Genomic DNA, 27,357 nt, shown 5'->3' with positions numbered 1-27,357 from the left:
AAACTGCTTTACAGAATTTGAAAAAAAATTGACAACCCATTTGGAAGAAAGGACTTTAAAATTTTTACAAATTGTCCAATATGACCACCGATACTTAAAAGAGAAAAACATTTAAATGACTTCTCAAAAATAAGCTTTAGGGAATTTGATAACAATTTGTCAGGAAGGATATTGACATAAAGACCTTTTAGTTTTGTACAAATGATGTCAGTCTGGCATCAAATATGGCTGCCATTTCTAAACAGAACAACGTTTAAAAGATTTTTTTTCTTGAAAACCTCTGGACAGAATTTGACCAGTTTTAAAAAATAACATAAGGCATGAAGACTTTTCAAGTTTTACAAAATTATATCAATATGCCATCAAATACGGCTGTGATTTTTAAGCATAGAACAACTTTTAAATGACTTTTTCTTGGAAACCTCTGGACAGAATTTCACCAGTTTTAACAAATAACATCAGGCATGAAAAGTTTTACAAATGATGCCAGTCTCTCCTCAAATATGGCCTCTATTATTAATAATACATATACATTTACAAATATGGCCTCTGTTATTAATAATAAATATACCTTTACAGATATGGCCTCTATTATTAATAATAAATATACCTTTACAAATATGGCCTCTATTATTAATAATAAATATACATTTACAAATATGGCCTCTATTATTAATAATAAATACACCTTTACAAATATGGCCTCTATTATTAATGATAAATACACCTTTACAAATATGGCCTCTATTATTAATAATAAATATACATTTACAAATATGGCCTCTATTATTAATAATAAATACACCTTTACAAATATGGCCTCTATTATTAATAATAAATACACCTTTACAAATATGGCCTCTATTATTAATAATAAATATACCTTTACAAATATGGCCTCTATTATTAATAATAATAAATATACCTTTACAAATATGGCCGGGGCCCCGAGTGGCCGAGTGGTCTAAAGCGCTCTTCGTTACGGATCACTGCCATCTCACCTCTGTCTGCGGCGGTTCGAGTCTAAGATTCAGCCAATGTGGGCATGTGAGAAAGCTTGCTAGTAGCTTCTCGTGGGTCGGTGGTTCTTTCTGGGGTTTTCCGGGTTCTTCCTCCACCATTAATACTGGCCGCCATGTATAGCCTATCGTGCTGAAAAATGGCGTTAAACCCCACAACAACAACAACAACAAATATGGCCTCTATTATTAATAATAAATACACCTTTACAAATATGGCCTCAATTATTAATAATAAATATACCTTTACAGATATGGCCTCTATTATTAATAATAAATATACCTTTACAAATATGGCCTCTATTATTAATAATAAATACACCTTTACAAATATGGCCTCTATTATTAATAATAAATACACCTTTACAAATATGGCCTCTATTATTAATAATAAATATACCTTTACAAATATGGCCTCTATTATTAATAATAAATACACCTTTACAAATATGGCCTCTATTATTAATAATAAATACACCTTTACAAATATGGCCTCTATTATTAATAATAAATATACCTTTACAAATATGGCCTCTATTATTAATAATAAATACACCTTTACAAATATGGCCTCTATTATTAATAATAAATACACCTTTACAAATATGGCCTCTATTATTAATAATAAATACACCTTTACAAATATGGCCTCTATTATTAATAATAAATATACCTTTACAAATATGGCCTCTATTATTAATAATAAATACACCTTTACAAATATGGCCTCTATTATTAATAATAAATATACATTTACAAATATGGCCTCTATTATTAATAATAAATACACCTTTACAAATATGGCCTCTATTATTAATAATAAATACACCTTTACAAATATGGCCTCTATTATTAATAATAAATATACCTTTACAAATATGGCCTCTATTATTAATAATAAATACACCTTTACAAATATGGCCTCTATTATTAATAATAAATATACCTTTACAAATATGGCCTCTATTATTAATAATAATAAATATACCTTTACAAATATGGCCGGGGCCCCGAGTGGCCGAGTGGTCTAAAGCGCTCTTCGTTACGGATCACTGCCATCTCACCTCTGTCTGCGGCGGTTCGAGTCTAAGATTCAGCCAATGTGGGCATGTGAGAAAGCTTGCTAGTAGCTTCTCGTGGGTCGGTGGTTCTTTCCGGGGTTTTCCGGGTTCTTCCTTCACCATTAATACTGGCCGCCATGTATAGCCTATCGTGCTGAAAAATGGCGTTAAACCCCACAACAACAACAACAACAAATATGGCCTCTATTATTAATAATAAATACACCTTTACAAATATGGCCTCTATTAATAATAAATATACCTTTACAGATATGGCCTCTATTATTAATAATAAATATACCTTTACAAATATGGCCTCTATTATTAATAATAAATATACCTTTACAAATATGGCCTCTATTATTAATAATAAATACACCTTTACAAATATGGCCTCTATTATTAATAATAAATACACATTTACAAATATGGCCTCTATTATTAATAATAAATATACCTTTACAAATATGGCCTCTATTATTAATAATAAATACACCTTTACAAATAAGGCCTCTATTATTAATAATAAATATACCTTTACAAATATGGCCTCTATTATTAATAATAAATACACCTTTACAAATATGGCCTTTATTATTAATAATAAATACACATTTACAAATATGGCCTCTATTATTAATAATAAATATACCTTTACAGATATGGCCTCTATTATTAATAATAAATACACCTTTACAGATATGGCCTCTATTATTAATAATAAATATACCTTTACAAATATGGCCTCTATTATTAATAATAAATACACCTTTACAAATATGGCCTCTATTATTAATAATAAATATACCTTTACAAATATGGCCTCTATTATTAATAATAAATACACCTTTACAAATATGGCCTCTATTATTAATAATAAATACACCTTTACAAATATGGCCTCTATTATTAATAATAAATACACCTTTACAGATATGGCCTCTGTTATTAATAATAAATATACCTTTACAGATATGGCCTCTATTATTAATAATAAATACACCTTTACAAATATGGCCTCTATTACTAATAATAAATATACCTTTACAAATATGGCCTCTATTATTAATAATAAATATACCTTTACAAATATGGCCTCTATTACTAATAATAAATATACCTTTACAAATTTGGCCTCTATTATTAATAATAAATATACCTTTACAAATATGGCCTCTATTATTAGTAATAAAGATACCCTTTACAAATATGGCCTGTGTTATTAATAATAAATACACCTTTACAAATATGGCCTCTGTTATTAATAATAGATATAACTTTACAAATATGGCCTCTTTTATTAATAATAAATATACCCTTACATGACTTCTCACAAAGAATTAAATAGAATTCATCAAAATATGACAGAAAACAAAATTTATACAAATTATGTTGAGCTAAGGTAAATGTTACTAAGACAGAATAAACTGTAAACATCAGACTATACCCAATTTAACAAAAGGCATTTCGGGGCCCCGAGTGGTCTAAAGCACTCTCCGTTATGGATCACTGCCATCTCACTTCTGTCTGTGTGGGTTTGAGTCAGATTCAGCCAATGTGGGTATGTGAGAAAGCTTGCCAGTAGCTTCTCGTGGGTTGATGGTTCTTTCCGGGGTTTTCCTGGGTTCTTCCTCCACCATTAATACTGGCCGCCATGTATAGCCTATCGTGTGCTGAAAAATGGCATTAAACCCTACAACAACAACAACAACAACAAAAGGCATTTCAAGTTAATATAAATTATGCCAGTTTGCCATCATGCATGACTACCAAAGCTAAAATAGAAAAAGCCTTAAACTAAATCTTCTTTAACACTGCTCAGAAAAATGTAACCAAATTTTTCAAACAAAGTGTAGTATGAAGCTTTCAATCTTCACAAACAAATTTTGGTCAGTTATCAAATATGCCATTATCATTAAAAAAAAATTAAAGAGTTAAATGGCATCATTTCAAAGATTGGTCAACAGAAGTTGACCAGATTTCCCATAAAGCATTGAGTCAATCATTCGAAGTTTGCACATTGCTAAAAATTCGAAAAACTTATAAATCACGCTTACGTAGCTTTTTTGGCCAACTGTCCTTGCATTTGTATTTTAGGTAGATATCAGGTAGTTGTGTAATCTCATTGACACTTGGGCCTCTTGTTTCATTTGTTCTTTACAAATAGTTTGGTGTGGAAACTCAGCAATTTTGAAAGCAGATGCATTTGAGACAGAAGAAAATTAAATTTGATGTGAGGTGGGGGTGGGCAGCATACTCTACAATATTATGGTGGTTGGATGGAGTTTTTTGTACCCAAGCATCCAGTCGAAAAACATACTTTTCATATACTCTCTACATATTCAATTAGGGCATGTATTCATGAAAAACCATAATCATAAAACTCAATCTTAAAGTCCCCAAACTTTCATAGTCAGTAAATTTAATAGCAATACAGTTAGATCAGAACTTTAAGGTTTTTATTCACTTAAGGTCCTCCTGTTTACCACTATAATTTGTTGACCTATATGTACTCGTATCATATCTGAGTTTGATGTTTTTCATATTAGCTTGTGTTTCACACTCAACCAGTTTTGAGAAAATGCAACCATGTTTGTTATTGGTGTTTACCTAGAAACTGTTTGGCTTCCATGATGATCAAGTGAACAACCACTTTCACCCTTGTTTACCTGCTCACTTGCTACTAAGTTTGTTTTTTTAAACTAATGCTAGCTTGGATCTCAGGTTTTATAGATGTAGTTTTTTTCGTTACATTTTAGTTGCAGACTGACAATTCTCATTCTCCAAAATTTCATTGTATATTCATTTGCATGTTTGTTATATTGATTTTATATATCATTGATTTGCATGTTTATATACAGGAAGAAAGTATATGTAAAACATTTTCTGAACTGACTTTGGTATGAATTTATATCTGCCAACTTTAAAACACTTGCATATATGTATTGTCCTCACAGGGTTGATGACTTCCCTGATGTTTTGTCCCTGGTTCGAGCAGCAGTAAGGAGGCATCCTCTTGTGTCAGATACAGCTGGTTGGTATTTACTTGCATCTCCTCTTGAATTCATAAAACTTAGAATTCATTTTGCACTGGGACAAGGAAATTCTTATGGTTACATAAAGACTCACAGAAGACAAATTATGAATTGTGAATCACAGTATTTTCTTGTCATTTAATAGTGTAAAATTTGAGCAAATTACCAAAATAGAAGTTTAGCAGTTTACTGGTAGTCAAAAATATAAATATTTGGTGGTAGATTTTATGCCATTTTAACAGTGCCAATGATGTGTGCCTACATGCAGTGCCGATGCAGGCAATTTTAGAACTGCATATAACACATAACAGTTACCAACACTGATGACTTTTTAAGTAAAATTGTTGATGGAACATTCACAGTGCACTCCCTTTGATAGATCTTTTGAACTGTGACAACTAAAATCCAGTCTTGGATATAAATTTTCAGAATTGTCTGCTTTTATATTAAATATGCAGAGTCCATTTATTCTTCATTAAGATGTCTCCAGTATCCAGATAATAGAGAATATCCCCCAATTTTTTCCAGTACCCCCCCAAATTTAAAATTTTCAGTTCTAGATTAGACCATGTATAAAACTTTTCATGACAAAACTTTAGTGGGTATAAAATTTAAAAACAAAAATAATAGTTTTCATAAGAAATGCCCGAGATTTGCAGTAACTCCAAGGTCAGGGAATTTTATGTCCTGTACCAGTCACTTACTTTATTTTCTCACCCATTTGTTCTTCATTAAAAATAATAATTATACTATATGTATTCCTTTACAGGTTGACTTGCTTCAGTTGTAAGCATAAAAATTGTTTTAATATTATGACATTATTATTGTACCTTTTACAATATTAGTACCTCATCCAACAAACCATGACAGCTGACACACAGAATAATTTAATGAGACAGACACACAGAGTAATGCAGTCAGACTGATACACAGAATACTGCACTCAGACTGACACACAGAATAATGCAGTCAGACTGACACAAAATAATAGACTGACACACAAAATAATGCAATCAGACTGACACAGAGTAAGGCAATCAGACTGACACACAGAATAATGCAATCAGATTGACACACTAAATAAAATCAGACTGACACACAAAATAATACAGACTGACACACACAATAATACAATCAGACTAACACACAGAATAATGCAGTCAGACTGACACACCAAATAATGCAATCAGACTGACACAACAAATTATAAAATCAGGCTGACACAAAATAATACAACTCATACTGACATACACAATAATACAGTCAGACTGACACACCAAATAATAAAATCTGACTGACACAGAATAATACAATCAGATTGACACACACAATAATACAATCAGACTGACACTCACAGTAATACAATCAGACTGGCACACACAATAATACAATCAGATTGACACACAGGATAATGTTATGTAGAATCATAATAAATTTGAAACTTAGAAATCAAATACAGCCAAGCTATTGCTAATAATGCATGAACATTTTATCCATCTCAGCATGTATTTATTTTAAATTTTCTTATTTTTATTTGAAACACCACAAAAAACAATGGAATTTCTCAGTCAGAGCCTGAAACAATTTTGTTGAAAACTTATAAGAATTTTTAGGTCTATTTATTATCTGAAGACAGTTGAACATTGTGGTAAACTTAGAGGATTTATATTTGCTTGACATTGCACACATTTTCAGTGCATAGTGGTGCTCCAGCAATCAGTCACAGTCAAATATTGTGCATGAACTTTAATCTCATTTATGGAGCACAGTGATTGACTTTTTAAAAAAAAACATCCAGTCGTTTCACATGTATTCCTAAACTAACAATTGCTATAAATTTTGCAGTTGCTACAAATAAGATTTTCAGACCATGAAAGAATCATGCATGATAATTCTTGATACATCCAGAATTCAGGAATCAGAGAATGGTCTGGTTCATGCAATAAAGTAACCAATGTAAATACAAGGAATTACTTCCCTTTCTAATTTGCCAGGCTATTTTCAGTTGGAATTAGATTACACTTGCTTGACTCAAACTGTAATTAAATTGGCAGGATCTTGACTTGTGTGTTACTGTGCTAACACTTGGTGAAGGCAGAAAAAAAATTCAGATAACTGAAAGTCCAAGATTAAACTCAGGAGCCTTACATTGGTCACCTGATCTACCTTTCCGATTTTTTAAATTTACAAGTGGAAGAATGGAACAACTACTATGCTCCAGCTGGAGTAACAAATGAATGTGCCCTTGATGTGAAAGCTGTACATGAAATTACTATAAGAGTTACTTCCCTTCACATTTTATCACTGTAATGCAAGATACATATACCATTATGGCACTAGATTTGAAAGGCAATTATATTTTTGTGTGCAAGTAATGACACTTTTTGAGCTTAAATATAAGAATTGTCCCAGATTGGATATTCTTGAATATTCTCATTTCTAAAAAGATCTATGATGAAGAACAAGTCCAACTCCCTCATTAGCATATCAACTGAAGTCTATTTCTACACAGTTGATTAGTTGTACCTATGTAGTTCTGTTGAGAAAAAAATATTTAACAAATTTTGAAATGATATCTACTGACCTTGACAATTATGCTGTGGTATGGTTTATGCTGGGGCCACACCCAGAATATATGTCTGCATTTCATATATGGTGTATATTGGTTGAAAACCTGCAGTCTTGTTACAGTCTCCAGTTGCACAGAAGAGAGAAATTTTCTGAGAGGATTTATCAGATGGGTTCTCTTGCTTTAATTTCACAATCGATTAGAGCAACAGCAATAATGATGCACGCAGAATGGTTTTTGAACTAGTCTGCTCCACTGGTATGCATTCTTACTTGTGTATGAATAAAAATACAGTTCAGATTCTATGTAGTTTGACATGCTTTTTAAGTAAAGTTAGTGTACCTGATCTGTTCCTTCACTATGGAAACTTCGGTTTTCAGAGGGTTTGTTTTCTTCACTCTATGGAAACGTCAGTTTTCAGAGGGTTTGTTTTCTTCACAATGGAAACTTAGGTTTTCAGAGGGTTTGTTTTCTTCATTTTTATGCAAGAAAACTGATCGTGCATATTTTTTCTGGTATCAACATTCACAAAATCTTGCAGAGCTTGGACTTCACAGACTCCCTTGGGATTCAATGAACACTGACAACTTGGGGGTGGACAATAAATCCACTATAAATGCACATCCCCATGCCAGGTTTCCTGAATTTGGGGGTGGGGGGTGGTGGACCATAATTCCAAAACTACTGTTGTTAGCTTCTAGAAATCACTTACTCTAATCACAAGGTTCAATGTCTTTATTACAGGCAGCTTCTGAAAAGCTTATTTAAAATATTGAATATATTTTATATTTTAGGGCCTCCTTTACATCCATATTGTGCCAAGCTCCAAGAGGAGTGGCTTGGCTGGAATGTTGGCAAAAGGAGAGCGTCAGAGGTAAGTTGATTATTGGTGATCATTTTAAAGAAAGTATTTGAAAGAGTTCAGTCTAAACTCTGGAAGATGAGTGTTTATCACATGCTGACAATTTGCATTCAACTTTCCAAAAGTTTTCTCTAAAATATAAATCAAACCATGTGAAAGAATTTAAAATAACTTACAATATATGAATTCCTAGAGTATTATCCTAAATTGTACTATCAACTTCACGTCAGTCTGGAAACTATCCAGAGGTATTCCAAATGAAAGTTTTTAAGTGCTTATGTGCTAGCACACCGATGAATCACAGCTCTAAATCGCAAAGTTTTTACTGCAGGATAATCCCGTTGAAGAATATCACTAAAGTCCTTCATGTCATGTTTTTGTCACCTCCATTCAAATTAATGCATGGTGTCCTTGACTGAAATAGTCGTTGACTTGACCTTGGCAATAGACTTTGATTTATGAATGAAAATCTGCTCGTATTTTACATGTACTTTTACTAGAACACAAGCCAGTTGCTGATTTTAATGAATTAAAATATAAATGTCACAAACCCAAAAGACTTAAATAAAATTATATTATAAATTCATATTTGATACAGATATCCATAACAGTCTTAATAATCAGAGTACCCTGGGATAATTTTTAAAAATCCACTTTCCCTGGATACCATGTATGTTTAAATGGAAGAACCCTCATAAAGTTAATACTAACAATTTCTTTAATAATGGCAGCCAAATGCCAGAAAAGTATCCATGCAACACATAATCAAAGCCAGGATATATTTCTTTGCTTTAATTCCTTTTCCTCAATTTTCTTATAGTGGCAAAGAGCTTCAAGTGTAAGAACATTCATCAGGAGCTACATTGGGGAGACAGATGTGTTCAAGGGGCAGCAACTCTGGACAACTAAACAGATTCTAGTCTGGTGTCGTGTACATGCCTATTCTCCCCATTATCTGGGTAAATGGTTTAATAAATATATTGACTTGTACATCAGAAGAAAGAAATGGAGTGGATCAAACTTATTTAACATGTGCAAAGGTTATTACTTTTTAGTACTTTAAACAGCCTGCAAGATCAGAGGTGTATTTTTTTTTTTAAGGGGCCTGTATGGTTGCCAGCAAACTCTTTTTGGTCAGTTGTCCAGTTTGATTTATAGATATTGCTTAGTTACCATCGTTAACTTTCAGCAATCCGACTTAACTACAAAGAGTACTGAACAGAAAATCCCACTTAACTACATAGTTTTCTCAGACCTGTTAACCCTTACTATTTTCCATAAAGTCTTGCAGAAATGACCTTTAATATACGGACTTGCAGAATAAAAGCACAAATTACAGAAATATGATTGTTTGCAGTAAAATCCCGATACTGGCTTATCCATGTTTGATTCAGATTCAGGTTTTATATTAGATTCAGTGGAGTTGGTCAGGGAACCAGACTAACTTTACACCATTACCTCAGATGCTTTAAAGTGCATTTATTTTGTGATGCAAAACATCTGCATGATCAGGCTGCTGCATAGTTTCTTTACAGATGGTATCCAACAAGCAACAGGTATTGTAGCACAGGGCATGAAAATTGTGGTGGTCCAAGGTCCGGAACTTAATGATACCATTAGTGGACCAATTATGTAAGCAGCAATAGCTCATCAGACCTTTAATATTTCTTATTTGTTTCTCTAAATTGAAGAAAATGTGCTTTTTAATCCATAAAACATTATAAGTTATAAAAGTGCACTGATGCAAGTGGAGTCAGTTGATATTTATTGAGAGACTGGTGGTGCAAATCTTGAAAGGAAATCTGCAAATTTAGCAATGCAGAATGCTGATCACCAGTCAAATATTGATTTTTATCAATCAATCGTTTGTCAGCTGCCAACCATAGCTAAAACTAAGCATCATTTAGTATCATGTTACCATGTGTTATAGAAGTTATGAGTTCATTTTAGTATGATGGAAGGCAAGAATCAACCACAGAGAATTGTTTTGCTAAAAGACACGTTGTACTGCAATATTTAAAACATACTAGATCCAGAAAGGATGGAAATTATGCTAAAATAAACATACTTGGACTTTCCAGGACCACTGGGAAGAGGTTTTAGCTGAGGGTTGAGTATGGAGACAAGAAGTCGTTTGTTTTGTCCAGCTTGTACAGCATACATAGACTTGGCCAATCACTCTCATCCCTTATTAAAAGGCACATCCAATTTTATAACTGGCTTATTCATAGCATGTGAAACAAGCAAAGTGCATGTTACTTGCACCAGACAGGTTATTCATCATAAATAAACATACCCCTTTCAATGATCAAGACCCTGATATTCTGAACCTTTACAAAGCATGAGTTATTCACCATATCATAGGGACCAGAACTAGTTGTTTTCTGTCCTAATGAGACCATTGCCCACTGACCGATTATTTTCTGAGAAAGCACAGCATTTGACAGATACACTTAGATGGCCAAGGCAAAGTTCACCTGAGAGGGAATAATCTGTCATTTAGTCTCTGACCTATCCCACCCCATTTTGTATATTTTGACAACAAAATGTAAAACAAAATGTAAAACTATCTGATGTGTGGGAGAGGTTAGAAGAAAACATGGACTCTGCTAAGTGAATTTTTATTATATAGATTGATTTTATGGGTGTTTTCCCACTTGTTTCACTGAACGTGCTTTGAATGGCAAAAGTATTTTATTTTATTTGGTTGTTGGATAATATTTGTATATTTATTTGGAGAACATATAGACTCGAAGTTTTAGTTAAATACAGCACTGAGATTAAAAGAGGATCCACCACCAGTAAAACGCATGGTAACTTGATTTGAAAATTTAAACTGTTAATAAAATATTTCAGTGGTTTAATAAGCAATAAAGTAATTGTCTAAATTTTTAATTTTAAATTATTTTGTTATTTTTCCTGTCGTTCATTTATGGTAATGCAGTGTAGTAAACCTGTCAGATTTTTCTGTTGGACCTATCCATGGCTAATGTAGGCATGGGCAATTTCTCCATGGCTAATGTAGTTGTTGGCAATTTCTCCATGGCTAATGCAGGCATGGGCAATTTCTCCATGGCTAATGTAGGCATGGGCAATTTCTCCATGGCTAATGTAGTCGTTGGTAATTTCTCCATGGCTAATGTAGGCATGGGCAATTTCTCCATGGCTAATGCAGGCATGGGCAATTTCTCCATGGCTTATGTAGGCATGGACAGTTTCTCCGTGGCTAATGTAGGCATGGGCAATTTCTCCATGGCTAATGTAGGCATGGGTAATTTATCCATGGCTAATGTAGGTATGGGCAATTTATCTATGGCTAATGAAGGCATGGGCATTTTATCCATGGCTAATGTAGGCATGGGCAATTTATCCATGGCTAATGTAGGCATGGGCAATTTATCTAAGGCTAATGTAGGCATGGGCAATTTAGGGTCTTACTGGTCCAGGCTCAGTGAGTCAAAAGCTAAATTTTCAAGCCCTGTAGCCTCCTGGAAACGGCAGTCAGCCTTATTAAAATTAACTCAGATAATCCATTTAATATGATAACTCCTTGGGGGGAAAAAGCTAAAGTGCAAGAATTATATTTAGTGGACATCGTGTTGATTTGAGTATGTCTTGTAGTGGGAAAGATGATTGCTGAACTACATATTGTAATGACACTTAGTGACATACAGAACTTAACTACATACAGTAATCCCTCTAACTACAGTTATCCCCTTAACTGTAAAGTAATCTGACTTAGCTACATACTGAATCCCACTAATGACATACAGTAATCTAACTAAACTACATACTGTAATCCCATTTAGCAACATACAGTACTTAACTACATAAAGTAATCCTACTTAACCATATGCACTACTTAACTACACACAGTAATCATACTTAACAACAGACCACTCCAGTGGTCTAGTGGTTAGAGCATCTGCCTTGGATACGGGAGGTCATGGGTTCAATCCCGGCCGAGTCATACCAAAGACTTACAAAAATGGTACCAACAACTGCCGTATTGGTGCTCAGGATTAAGAGGTTAATGTTAGAACTGGTCAGCCTGGTGTCAGGATAATGTGACTGGGTGGGACATCAAGCTACATGTCTGCGGCATGATGCCCTAGTGATAGACATCACTATAAAGTGTCACACTGCAGACATTGTAGCGATATGACTGAAAAATTGTTAAAGCTACGTTAAAAATCCAAAGCACACACACACACACACTAACTTAACAACATACGGTACATAATTACACACAGTAATCCCACTTTATATACAGTTACCCCACTTAACTAGATATTTAACTGTTATTCAGTAATCTCACTTAAATAAATCCAGTTATCCCACATAACTACATTTACAATATGAACAGTAGTTAGAAGCCATGATGTTTTATGGAGTTTACCTTTTTTTCCCCATTATGATTGACATATTTCCTACCTTTCTTGATTTCTGACCACAGCACTAATTTTTATATGTTAACAGAGAGGCCCTTGCATCCGACTGGCATTGAGGTTCATCATGACAACTCTATCGATGATGATCACCATAAAAAGTTCCAGTCTGTCTCCGATTCCAGAGCTGTGATGCAGGAAGTGACCCAGATTATGGATAGCTGTAGTAGTGCCACCTCAAATCTCGGTGATGGGGAGGTGGACATTGTATCCTTAGGTGAGTCAGAAACTCTGTCCACTAGCTCAAAATAGTTCAGGGAGGTGGAGAAGGAAGGTTTGTGTCATTTATCAGGTTGAATGTTTTTTCATGGAGCAACAGTCTGGTAAAATCAGATCTTTCGGCTGTGTACCATAGCAGAATCTGTAACATCACATTGCTGGTAGTTTTCTTGTGGTCAGTCAAACTTCACCGAAAGAGGAATAGCAGATTGTATACATAAATTGTACAAGACTGGGAAACATGATGTGCACCATTCATTGACACCATTAAATTTATGAAGTATAATAACATTGTGTTACTCTTGAATAATGTATTGTACTCAATGACCAGTTCTGCCTTATAAAATGAAGTACGTTTATACTAAGAAACCTTATAATGAGGGATAACTGTAATTTATCTGTAACACTTCAGACATTATGTTGGTGTGTTCATTCACTTTGTATTAACAGTCAGTTGTTGTTGCCTGGATTATACTGTTTTATATATCAGATCTTTTATCAGGCCTTAGTATTGATAAATCATTCATTGCAATGTTTTCATTCAGGTTGAGTACATTTAAAATTATCAGTTTGATGGAGACATTTATCATAATGCAAGTTCATTTAAATACATAATATTTCATGCCACATTCTGTGAGGCGATGAATCTCTATGGTTATGGTGCCAGAGTGGTACATCTTACATGTATTTACTTGGATCAATACATTGTACTTTCGTGGCATCTGTGAAATTTTGTTCTCAAACTTCAGTTCTCACGCAAGACTACTGGTAAAATCACAGACTTTTAGTGAGGAGTTGAATCCTTGTAAGTGTAGGTTTGTAAGCATAGAATTGTGACTTGCTAGATAAACTGTTACTGTCTTAAAGGCATGTTGTTAGTTTTTAATGACTATGGCTTCATTCCTTAATCCGGAATTGTACTTATTACTTAAGTGTGAATTAAAAAAAAATTAGAAATGTGTTTATGGAACACAGGTGTCACACCATAGAGCCTGAAATGACCAAAATGCAAAATTGAACTTATATGGACCGCCTTATATGGATCGACTTATATGGATTTGTGGACCAATAGACAAGGGTAACACTGTATAGCCTTCCACTGTCAAGGTTGGGCATAACAGAACCTTTGTGTATGACTGTTTTGTGCATCTATATTTACAAATTTGTTTTCAATACTTGTGAATTAACTTTGAATTTTTCTATGCAGAGTTACCCAGTGTTAAAGTCAAGGTCAAGAAAGAAGCCCCAGATGATGAGAGTGTCCTGCCTTTGGATTTTCTGCCTGTCTCTAATGAGGCTCATTTTGTTCAAGAGACTGCACAACAGGTTAGAGAGATGAAGTTAATAGAAGGAGTCCCATGTATATTCGGTCATTATAGTTGGATTCATTATAGAATCTAGATCCTGATAAATCATCTGTTGGAGTTCATTAATTACACCCAAGAAGGTTTTATGTTTGAGTACATAGATAACACCAAGGAGGTTTCATATTTGAGTACATGGATAACATCAAGGAGGTTTTATGTTTGAGTACCAGATAACATCAGGAAGGTTTCATATTAGAGTACATTGATAACATTGAGTCTTCATGTACTTCATTTGATTTTTGGGAGTTTCCTACCATTTTTGGAATGGAGCCTGAGGTCTGTGGATTTTGAGAGAAAAAAATTGCAGCAACTTCAAACTGCACAAACCCAGATTACCTATTACACAGTGGGATATCATATCTGGGTCTATGCAGTTTGTTAATCAGTAAACAAGCAACATATATCCTGATCTCCCAGCACATTATATGATGGCCAATCAGGGTCTATGTTGGTTGCAGTTGAACTTGACTTATAAACATATACAGGATTGAGCATTCTAGTATAAAAAAGCACTGTAGAGATGGACTAAATTTATAGAAAATAATTGTGATGGATGCAGATTTGTCATTTTTATTAGTTCTTTCCATTTTCTCTTGGGGCCCCGAGTGGCCGAGTGGTCTAAAACGCTCTCCGTTATGGATCACTGCCATCTCACCTCTGTCTGCGTGAATTTGAGTCTAGGATTCGACCAATGTTGGTATGTGAGAAAGCTTGCCAGTAGCTTCTCGTGGGTTGGTGGTTCTTCCCCAGGGTTTTCTTGGGTTCTTCCTCCACCATTACTACTGGCCGCCATGTATAGCCTATCATGTGCTGAAAAATGGTGTTAAACCCCACAGAAACGACCATTTTCTTTTGCTTGAAAATGCAGGAAGTGAATGGTGATTTTGTTATATTACTTGTTAACTTAGTCTCAAACCTAGCTCATCCCATACCTGCCAACCCTTACGATTAGACCATCAGTCACACTGAAATTGCCTTAAAGATTATGGACTTACTGAATAAAAGACAGAATTTCAAAAATGTGATCATTGTTGTCAAATCCAGAAACTTTTTTGCATTTGATTTATATCTAGTTTTCATATTATATATTAAATGGAGTTGGTTAGAGAACCATTCTGATGTTTGCTTATTATATATTAAGTGGAGTTGGTTGGGAAACCATTCTGATGTTTACAGTAGCACATCAGAAGCTCTCAACTGCTCATATTATTTTATGCAGAAGGCCTGCACAGTCAGGTTTATTCTTACTGCATTTTCTAGGAATACCATCCAAAGAACAAAAGCATTTGAAGACAAAATGGACAATAATCCTGTTAAAAAGTTTAAACAGTTTGCATAAAAATATAAAAGGGAATATTCAGATTCTAGGAGAAAAAGCAGAAATGGCAACAATTATGTTTACTGGACATCATATCATGTTGAAGAGCTGGTTGCATCACCACTTAAAATTGATGGATCAAAAAACAAAAACAAAACAAAGCAAGACAAATCCAAAGATTACAATTGAGAGATTAGCATTAAGGAGACCTGCCACCCCTAATGATTTGATTGCAAGCCGTACTGAAATGACCACTAAATTAAGGATTTATGGAATAATAATATCCTTGTGGTCAAATCTAGATACTGGCTTGCATGTGCTTGATCTGGATTTGTTTTGTGTTGGATCTTTTGGAGTTGATCAGACAGATGCTTTAAATGACAATATTTTTCATGCAGAACACATGGCATGATCAAACTGTTACTTACAGCATTTTCTAGAAATAGTGTCCAGCAGATTAAAATGCGTTAAAGATGAAAGGGAAATAAGCCTTTTAAAAGGTTCAGCAGTCATCACAGAAGTATAAAAATAGTTATATTGTTGGAAAGAAGCAGGAGAGGTAACAGTTAATGCTTATTAAACATGATGTGTTGATTGGGTGTGTCTTATAGCAGGAAGTGGCCCTGAGTGGCCGAGTGGTCTAAAGTGCTCTCCATTACGGATCACTGCTACCTCACCTCTTGTCTGTGTGGGTTAGAGTCCTGGATTCGGCCAATTGGGTATGTGAGAAAGCTTGCCAGTAGCTTCTCGTGGGTCAGTGGTTCTTGCCGGGGTTTTCCTGGTTCTTCCTCCACCATTAATACTGGCCGCCACGTATAGCCTATCGTGTGCTGAAAAATCGCATTAAACCCCACAACAACAACTTATAGCAGGAGAGATTGTTGCCACATGAAATTGAAGCAAAACCCAAAGATCATGTCAGGTTGAGATATCTAGCAAGAAGCCATTGGGCTCCATAGATTTGGACTTGTAGTTTCTTAAACTGTACTGGAGGTAAATAAGTGTACTTTACAAACCTTTTTTTTTTTGTTGAACATGATGCATCCATCTCATATCACATATCTGACTTTTTAAATGCATGTTTTCAAAGTTAACAACAGGTGTACATGATATTTTGTTGCACCTTACTGAAAATACGTCTGGCATATGCCTTACTGAGAAGGTCTCATTAGGAATGACAGACCTGTCATCTCAGTTGGGAATTTTCAGGTCAATATTGTTAAAATACAGATTTCGAATTGAGAATGGGGCTAGCACCCACCCACTCCAAGACCTAGGAAAATTCCTGAATATGAGCAGGACTGTTAGATCCTATTTATTTATATTTAAATATCAGGGATCGTGTTCAGTGGAGTTGATATCTATTCTAGATGAAAAGTGTTATTTTTTTAGATCGGGGTCAAATTCAGACCAATGGAGCTTGGAGAGGGAATAGCAGGGAACTTGTCGGAAGAGGTCATATACAAGGTGAGTTTGCCCTTTATTTATATCTTAATGCAGTACAAAAGATGAAAGTTTTTTTATGGCTAGTTGCTAAAAGTAGATAGCACAGTCTTCACCTGCTATAATGTCATGCATTAAACTGGCACCCTCATTTACCGCCAACATATCACTGTATTTTATGACTATGTAATTCTCACATCATATTATCATCCTCCGCTGTTGCCATCCAATGGCCAAAAATGTGAACAGAAATGGTATTTTGTATTTTAAAAAAATTGTTCTAACACCAGTTAATTCTTCCTGGCATTGGTATCCTCCTTTTTGTCTTAAAGGAGAAAATGCATTTTTTTATTCCTACACATTCGGCTTCTGCCCTAAATGGGGGAAGACATTTACATTTGATCTGTGGAAATCTTAAAATCACCACAGATTACCTGAAAAATAAGAGATAAGAGAACAATTCATTTTTATGACTTGTCTCTTAAACAATAGAATACCATTTTTAAAATGTGAGTAAATCAGTAGCTATTTGTACTCGAAATTGCCATATAAATTTTGTATTTTAATAAAGGTTGTGGGAGCGTTTTTCATTTGTCATACTCATACAGGGTCTAAGCTGGTGGCCTTTAGATTGCCCGTTATTAATTTGATGATTGCCACATCAGAAAGGTCTGTTGGCTACAAACTGTTCCTTTTTACCAGAATGTGCACTTAGCTTGAAAATCGCACATGCAGTGTCTCTCCTTGAATACAGTGTACTTATGAATTCAGGTTTTATCATGAGTTAGATCTGATCATACTAATCAAATTTAGCACAATTATAAATAGTTCTCCAAATGATGCAATTCAGTAAGGTTTTGTTTTTCTTTAAGATGCCTGTTTTCATTGTAAAGAAAAGCAAGTGACATAACCCTTTATATTGACTAATTAAGAATCACAGATTTGGGTTACGAGTTTCTCCTTTTGCAAGACATTATTCAAACCAGCTAAATATTTTAGAATACAAACTGTATTAATTGGAACATAACAATTTATACAAAATAGCAAAATAATATACTTCAGGGATCAGAATGACTAATTTATGATTTATAACTGAAGTATTATGTATATCTGTAATATGTGCTTAACTTTTGTCTGTGATTGAGGGTTAGTCTACCTGATCTTTGTCATGTAATTGAGGGTTAGCCTACCTGATTTTTGTCATGTTATATTGAGGGTTAGCCTACCTGATTTTTGTCATGTGATTGAGGGTTAGCCTACCTGATATTTGTCTTGATTCTAAGAAGTAAACAAGATATTGATAAAATTTGAGTTCAGGGCCAAACCTTGTTCATAAACTTAGAACATTCTGGAAGATACTTTTTCCATTGGAAATTTGGATTCTCCAGAGCAATCTGTTATGTTGCACATCAAGTGGGTGTTTGTATATAAAGAGGTTGCCATTCCTGTATCATATTGGTCTTTGGGAATGTATTCAGAGTTTGAGCTGTGTTCAGATATAATTCTAGAAGAATTATGTAAAATTATTCATTGGAATTACAAAGTGCTCATTGACTTTTCTGGACACTACTTTGGGATTACTGAGAACTCATTCAGTGACATACTGTATTGTATCAGTGTGGTATATCAACACAGTCAAAATTATTGATACATCAGCACATTCAGGACAGAAGGAATTCATTTGGTACATTCTGTACTTTTGGACTTGTGATAAGACATTTAGGATTATTGTGAATTTAATTCACAATACTGTACATGTCTTTAAAATTTTCACTTTGTAACATAGAGAAATAAATTACTTGTTGGCTTTACTTCCTTCAGTTACATAAAGATGTAGAGTTGTAACAGAAGAAAAATTAAAAATTTGAATATGTGTTGCTTGAGAAATGTACAGTTACTGGCGAGCATAAACTAGTACAGTATTGTCGGCAGAAGGCAGAATTTTTTAAAGTTATATTTGTTTTCAAGTAATTATGCTCTTTTCAAATGTTAATTTTGCTCCAGTAAGAACATATCTCATGTAAATCTCATGTCTACATTGATAAATTTATTGGTAGATAATTATTTTGAAACTTCTTACTATGTTTGAAATTCTTAAGTATTTGGAAGCAACGTTTGATATATTGGTTACAAAGAGTTTGACTGTTGCTAATACTGTGATGTTGAAGTACCAGAAACATTGTTTTTTCTTTATAACATGTATTGTGCATTATTTTATGGAATTTCATAGATATAAAATTGAAATTTATATGTGTATTTTTTGCTTTTATTTTAAAAAAATACCCCATGACACTTTTCTCCTAAAACACTTCAGCATTTATTTACTTGAGGTACAAAATCCTTGGGCTTAAACAAGAAAAACACCTTGTAAATATAATTTCAGTTTGTTTGAGATCCTTTTGACTTGTTGGATCAAATATGAAACCTTTGTCTGTAAACTTCATTTTAAAGATCTTGGATGACTTCATATATGAACATGAGACTAGCATATTAATTTTACCCCAGTGTTTTTAAAGCACTTTTATAAGACTTGAGATCAGCATGATAAAAAGCCAGTGATATATCTTATTTAGGTTGTTTTCTTACAATACTTTAAGCCTGCTTAGTGAAATGATCAGCTGTTATGTTTTGTAAGCCACATGAGTGGTATTAGGCCTGATTAAGCCTCTTGTTCATTAAATGGTGGCAGGTTTTGATTTTCTGTTTCTCAAAATTGACTTTTTGACAGTTCTATGATGTATAGTTGACTTCTAATTTCAGTCAATGCTGTCCTTTCTTGACAGTATTATCAGGGAAGCATTTGCCCTTAAGGTCAACATGGGCCGGTGAGTATAAAGAATTTTGGTGCTAGTGTCTTGTCTTTCTTTTTTTATGTCCATACTTAGGAAAACTGTCCAGCTGTCTGGTGGTGACAAAGCTTGTCCTAAATTAATCTCATTCTGTCCTTTCATTTATCCATACATCTGCCTGTCTTTATGATTGTCTTTGTCCTAGCTCTTAATTATTCCCTTTCTATTTGTTGTACCGTGAAAGTCACTTTTATTTGTGGTTTACTGATAGTGTTTGTAGATTTCATGGTTGTATTCATGGATCCAGCAAATAATTGTCTACCTTTGAAGTAGCCAGATTCCTTTACTCACTTTTAGTTAGGATGAGTGATTATGTAATGTTGAAGCATTTAGCTTTTTCAAAATTTAGAATATTAGATGGCCAAAGACACAGGTAATCCTAAATCACTTAGATTATTATATGGGTTACTGTGCATTTTCTTGCACTAGTCATAGTTGAAAATCTATACCAAAATAAGGTCATTACTTTAAAAAAATATGCAGCAAAATATCCTCTCACTAATTGACTGTAAGATTGTATCAGTACGATTGTTTAAAAATTAATAAAATTTGCTCCAGTTGAAACTTATAGACTCTTTCCATCAAATGCTTAACAAATAATATTGTGTAATGGTGAGTTAATTTTTTTTTAACATGACAGTTTTGAATTCAAATCAGTTTCTGCAAAAACAACAAAAAACTGGCAGATTTTTAGCAGGTTGTAAATTGCAAAAGCTTTCCCAAGGTATCATGTATTTCTTGTGAACTTTGTCATTTTCTTGAACAGGATCATTATTGCAATTAGTAAAATTATATAATCAGTTTTCTTTTTCACAACTTAATAAAAGGCACAAGATGCAATCTTGTCATTTTAGGTCCAGACTATCCCATAATGCTACCATACATTTTGGTGAGAAGTGACGTTATCTCAATGATGTTATAATGTAATGACTATGTACTGTAAGCATTTACCATTTTCCACTGGTGCCAGTGTAACTGCTACTGATCTACACTCCACTATACTGTGTGATATCCAGTGTTATATGTATACCCAGACCCACAAAATTGTTTGTGAGATATTATACTTTGATTTTTGACCAAAGAATTTTCTACCTGCTGTTAAGTCCTTAACAGAACATATTCTATACAGGAGTGTCCATCAGTTTGCCATGTTGATTCTACTCTTGCCCGTAATGTTGAATGTAATTTAAACATGGTGAGTTTAATACAGCTATTGCTTAAATATAATGCCAACATATATAACTGAAAAACAGTGGAATTGGGTCTCAAAGAAATATACCCAAGTGCACCCTATACCAGGGCAGTTGTAACAGGGTCTGACTAAAATACACTCAAGTGCATTCTACACTGGTACAGGTGGAATTGGGTCTCAATGAAATATGCTACAGTGCACCCTGTACCAGTACAGTTGTAACAGGGTTTGACTGAATACACTTAAGTGCATCCTACAGTGGTAAATGTGGAATGGGGTCTCAGTGAAATGTGTACCCTATACCAATACAGTTGTAACAGGGTCTGAATGAAATACACTCAAGTGCATCCTACACTACTACAAGTTTAATGGGGTCTCAATGAAATATACTCCAGTGCACCCTGTACCAGTACAGTTGTAACAGGGTCTGACTGAAATACACTCATGTGCATCCTACACTAGTACAAGTGGAATGGGGTCTCAATGAAATATACTTAGGTGCGCCCAACCCATTACAATTGTAACAGGATCATTAAAGTTTGTGATTATTGTATACAAAAACAAATTAATTAATGACATAAATTTTTCAATGGTGACTTGAACCTTGATTATGTTTTTTTGTTCCTGCTCATTAATTGATCTAGTTCCTTTGATCAGATTTTAGCTTTGGCCAGCATTCTGTTCTATTTAAAGAAATATTTTTATATGATGTATTAAGCCAAGAGAGTTATGTCATATTTTATGACAGAGTTACATGTTATGACTTTTAACCTAGACACTCTTTTAACCCAGAATGTCTTAAGTATACAACATAGTGATTTCTCTCTGTTCATGATGTGCTGATATTTGATGGGTTTCATGGGAGATGTGAATCATGAATTTTCAATACCCCCAATGCCAAATAAATTGGTACCCACCAGAATATATGAATTCACTTTACTTTTTACTGATGTGTTTTGAGTTAAGGCAGATTTGCTGTGGAAGGACTGTGTCAGAATACTGCCCATAGTGTTGGTCCACTGAATTGATCTGGTGTTTACATTTAAATGACCTGGTGGTCCACTTGATTGATCTGGTGTTTCTGTTAAATGACCTGGCAGTCCACTTGATTGATTTGGTGTTTCCGTTAAATTATATGTTGGTCCACTTGATTGATCAGGTGTTTCCATTTAAATGACCTGGTGGTCCACTTCATTGATCTGGTGTTTCATTCAATTAATCTGGTACAATGCTAGTCACTTTCAATGAAATTTCCAGTTGAATGAGTAAGTGTATGTGATTTGCTTTAGTCAAAATTCAGTTTTCTCTATTCCCTTTGTTTTGTACTTAATGTTTTTTTTTTGTATTTTTTAAATTGCACTACTGTTGGCAGCACATCATTTGGACAAATCAATTATTATTCCATCATTGATTGGTCAGCAGATACTGATGATGGATGACACAATTTTATTCATTCCCTCGAAATAACACACTACACTTGAGCTTTTCCAAGCTTAGCTGAACTGATTTGAATTGAGTCGTGTGGGACTGTGTCCCATTTTGTGTCATTCCCCTTTATTGTCTTGCATAAAGCAACCTCATAGCAGAAACTTGTGCAATTTTTAAACAATCAGTACAGTGCTCCCTCACTGTAATGCCATTCATTATAACACCCTTCCTGTTATAAGTCTGGGGTCATCATGGATCCTATATCATTCAGTGAAATTATATGTATCATGTACTTCATTATAAGGCAGCATGACTCCAGTTGAAAGCATTATAATGAGAATGAGGGAATACTGTATAATTTTAGAGGAGATTATTTTGTTTGTGGACGAGTTGGAAATGGAGCCAGTCACTCCCCCTCCCCCTTCAGTCTGAATTTTAACTTTATGATGACAACTATCTCCTTATGTAATCTGATTGATTGTTAGACATTAGAAACTTCCACAGTCTGATTAACTGTTAAACGTTGTAAACTACATGACACACTGATTAACTGTTAGACATTGGAAACTACATGACACACTGATTGACTGTTAGACATTGGAAACTACATGACACACTGATTAACTGTTAGACATTGGAAATTACATGACACACTGATTGACTGTTAGACAATGAAAATTACATGACACACTGATTGACTGTTAGACATTGGAAACTACATGACACGCTAATTAACTGTTAGACTTTGGAAACTACATGACACACTGATTGACTGTTAGACATTGGAAACTACATGACACACTGATTAATTGTTAGACATTGGAAACTACATGACACACTAATTAACTGTTAGACATTGGAAACTACATGACACACTGATTAACTGTTAGACATTGGAAACTACATGACACACTGATTAACTGTTAGACATTGGAAACTACATGACACACTGATTGATAGGAAACAATATGACACTGTTTGACTGTTAGACATTGGTAACTACATGACACACTGACTGACTGTTAAACATAGGAATTGGAAACTACCTGACACAAGGATTGACTGTTAAATATGGGAAACTGCCTTACACACAGTTTGATAGTTGGTTGGGGTTGGTTATTTAGCCAGTTGTTCAGTTTTGAGGTGTCACCTAAAGTGTTTTCTTTTTTAACACTTTGTTTTATATCTAGTGTATATTTTCTACCGCTTAATAGAAGCTGGCCAGTGTCAGACTGTGGCCTTGAAATCATATCGTTACTGAGTTTGCCATTTTCTTCCTTTTCACAGTTACCCAGATGGAATAGGTGTGGCGGATGTATATGAAGCACTGAACAATCTACCGAGTGCAGATTTCATCACCAATAAAGCCATGGGGGTGCCAGATGATCCAATAGGCAGTGGAACAGGGCATCCTAGATGACATTGTTCACACCAAGCATAGATATGTTGACGTTTGGTCTGGGTTGTTGCACTGTCATTTGGAGATGTGGAAAATCATAGCATTAACCTTGTCCCTTCATCTATGCATCCGTGTGTTCAGCCACGATTGCTCAGTGATTAGGGCAATGGATTCCGGTGCAGAAGCTTGTTGTTTTGAGCCTCACAATTGTATCAGCCCAGATCGGATACTCTGGTGTGTCCTTGTGCAAGGCACTTTACTCAACATGCCTTGGCACAGTACAACCGTTCAAAGAATTGTTGTAAATGCAAAATAAATAAAAATGCTGTATTTTCTCTAATTTTGTACACTTTTAATTTAGCAAGGGATTGATAGTATATGAAAAATTAAAAGGTACAAAAATATTACTGACAGTACAGTATTTCAACATATATGTCAATATCAAATGTGAAGTGTGACTGCATCTTGTGATGATTGTGTATTACACATTTTCATTGAGTTTGCAGTGACCCACTTTCCAGGATTTATTCAACATTGCTAAGAAACAAAATGATGTCATTATCTAATTTCAGTTACTTTGTATCTCCCATAGCCAGGGATGTAGTATGGGTACACTTTCAACTATTAATGAACAAACATCTTGCACATAATTGAGCCACTGTGATCTAATCTCAATGGTTTATTTAGCTTTGCTTAAAATTACTGACTCATATCACAGAAACCAGTGTGCTCTTGTCTACTCACAACTCCATTTATATGAAGACTGTGAACAAGTTGAAAACGTGTCATATTTAATGTTAAAAAGGGTAAACCAATATATATGATTGTTGAAGCCAATGTAGTTAATGACGTGTAACTTGCATGCTTTATGAATTAACAATTTCAAGTAATTTGTGAATTGATTATGAAATTGTTATTATTAGCATTTTCCGATTGAAAAAGTGGCATTCGTTACTTTATTGGACTTAGGAACCTGGAATCTCATATTTTATATAATGATCCAAACTGATCAGTAAGATCCATTGTCCCATTTTTCGGCAAAAATATCTTTTTAAGTTGGATATAAATTTTATTTACTGACTTTAACAGTAAAGGATATCGAGGATAAACTGATTCCAATTTCAGTTACAGGTTAATTTAATTCAGATGGTGACCGGTACATCAAACATTTCAGAACAACGTGGCACTATTTTTGTGAGATGTTATTTCTAATTTTCTGTTTTGCATAGTGGGTATGACTGGTATTGAGTTATCCTTTTTAAGTCTTGTCATTGATTTTTAGTGGTGAGTTCATCATACAATAACATGGTACCAGTTGTTTCTACAGTATCATGCCAAAAATTACCAACTCTGACTTGTAAGCATAGTGCCATTTTATACAGGAATTTCTATTGTATTGATTATTGTGTTACTTCAGATTAAACTTCTAATAGTAATTTATACTGTGTACTTCATCGTATCTTTTTTACCTGTGCAATTAATTAACAAACATTTTCATGTAACTCAGGTTTTCCTCATAGCTCATCATACCAATGTGTGGAAAGCTATGTAGGGCCAGATAGTGTCAGGAAATCTGTCATTATTTAACATTACTCACCCCAATCATTGACTGTGGTATATTAAGCAATAAAAACTAACATTGTCATTAAAATCATTTTTTATCATTAAAACAGAATTTTTCATTACAAATGAATTTACATAAAGCTTGCTCTTGAAGGTACAAAAAATGGTCTGCAATTAACCTTAGCAAATTGAGGTTTTGTTTAGAAATCTCATCCATAATTACCTTAGTTTTCTTTGAAACTACATAACTGACAATTTGCAAGTCAAAGACTTTTCACAAGTTCCACAAATTAAACATTGCAAAAATTTGAAGAAGGTCAGGGAACTCAACTAAGTTCCCATGGCCGATATACTATGAATTGTTCAGCATCAGCGTTTGAGAGATGCCTAATCAGGCAAATTGTCATTTTACTTAGAGTAAGATTTGTTTGCTTGTCATTCCTCAACTTTACACTGATGACACCTTCCAGTTTTTCCCCTTTAATGAAGTGTTCGTATGGTCTAAGGTTCTCACTTTTACGTTTCACTCAGACATGTTAATATGGATGACACTTTCCAGTTTTTCCCCCATTAATAGAACCTTGGGTGTCTGTATGGTCTAAGGTTCTCACTTTTACGGATCACTCATACATGTCTTCTCTGTCTCTCTGGGTTCAAGTCTGCAGTGTTTTTAAGGATATAATCAGTAGAACAAACAAAATTGACCCTGATATGCTGATACATTATGTGATGACAGATCAGGGTCTATCTTGTTTACAGTTGGACCCAACTAATAATAATAATAATAATAATAATAATTAGTAGTAGTTGTCTTGGAAGCAACAGGTGAAGTATTAGTAGAATGCTACAAGAAAATACCTTTACCTGTATAGATGGGTCGTTCAAGGGAGCTAACTGGGTAGTAAGTCATAATGTTACATTACCAAACAGGTGTGATAGCTGACTAATCAAGAGATGTGGAAACATTTACAGAGATTGGACTTGTACATGTCATCTGCATTCTTTTCTTGTTATTATTATTTTTATTTAATTTTTTTTTTTTTCTCGAAGTTTGGTTAGGTGGGGGTTGTTAGGGATTTGGCAAATATTTGAAATCAACTTTCAGTGAATTACATCATAATTTATAGGCTTAAATGTCATGACATATTTTTTTCTTGTGTAATATTGACACAAGTTTAATACATGTTTGTTTATCTTAAAGATAGGGACATGTATCTGTTCTAGTCCTTTTGGATACATGTTAACTTACCATGAACAATGAAATCATTATAGTACATGACTAGATTCATTGCATCGCTATAGCTACATTTGTGTCATTTTTAAAGACTGAAGAAATAAACATTGTGTAATATGGCCATACTTTTCTCTTCTGTTATCATGCCTCATAATTTTCTCTTTATTATCATGCCTCATGATTTTCTCTTTTATTATCATGCCTCATGATTTTCTCTTTATTATCATGCCTCATGATTTTCTCTTCTATTATTCAGAATGTTTATTAATGTTCCACTGTAGAGAGGATTCGAAAGACTTTGGTTAAACTTGATGAAGATTTTGACCCTTAACCATGTGTCATTGATCTCAG

At 34.0% G+C, this 27,357-nt stretch overlaps 1 protein-coding gene across 6 annotated transcripts in view; it reads left to right on the top strand.

Moving 5' to 3' along the window:
- LOC149770951 (YEATS domain-containing protein 2-like) overlaps positions 1–27,127 on the top strand; it is a 69,023-nt gene extending 41,896 nt beyond the window's left edge. For all 6 annotated transcript variants that reach the window (XM_089948959.1, XM_089948958.1, XM_089948957.1 and 3 more), the window contains exons 11-18: positions 5,038–5,114; positions 8,479–8,558; positions 9,367–9,505; positions 13,026–13,211; positions 14,421–14,539; positions 17,291–17,365; positions 20,102–20,166; positions 24,098–27,127. In XM_089948959.1, the coding sequence (XP_089805085.1) occupies positions 5,038–5,114; positions 8,479–8,558; positions 9,367–9,505; positions 13,026–13,211; positions 14,421–14,539; positions 17,291–17,365; positions 20,102–20,166; positions 24,098–24,230 (874 nt within the window). In that variant the 3' untranslated portion in view covers positions 24,231–27,127. The remainder of the gene's footprint in view (positions 1–5,037; positions 5,115–8,478; positions 8,559–9,366; positions 9,506–13,025; positions 13,212–14,420; positions 14,540–17,290; positions 17,366–20,101; positions 20,167–24,097) is intronic.
- The last annotated feature ends 230 nt before the right edge of the window (positions 27,128–27,357 follow it).

The sequence above is a fragment of the Sinohyriopsis cumingii genome, unplaced genomic scaffold, assembly GCF_028554795.1.
Source record: "Sinohyriopsis cumingii isolate HCF-2022 unplaced genomic scaffold, ASM2855479v2 utg002197l, whole genome shotgun sequence".
Taxonomy (NCBI): Eukaryota; Metazoa; Mollusca; class Bivalvia; order Unionida; family Unionidae; genus Sinohyriopsis; species Sinohyriopsis cumingii.
Note: the sequence above shows the minus strand (reverse complement) of the source record. Positions and strands in the feature narration are given on the sequence as shown.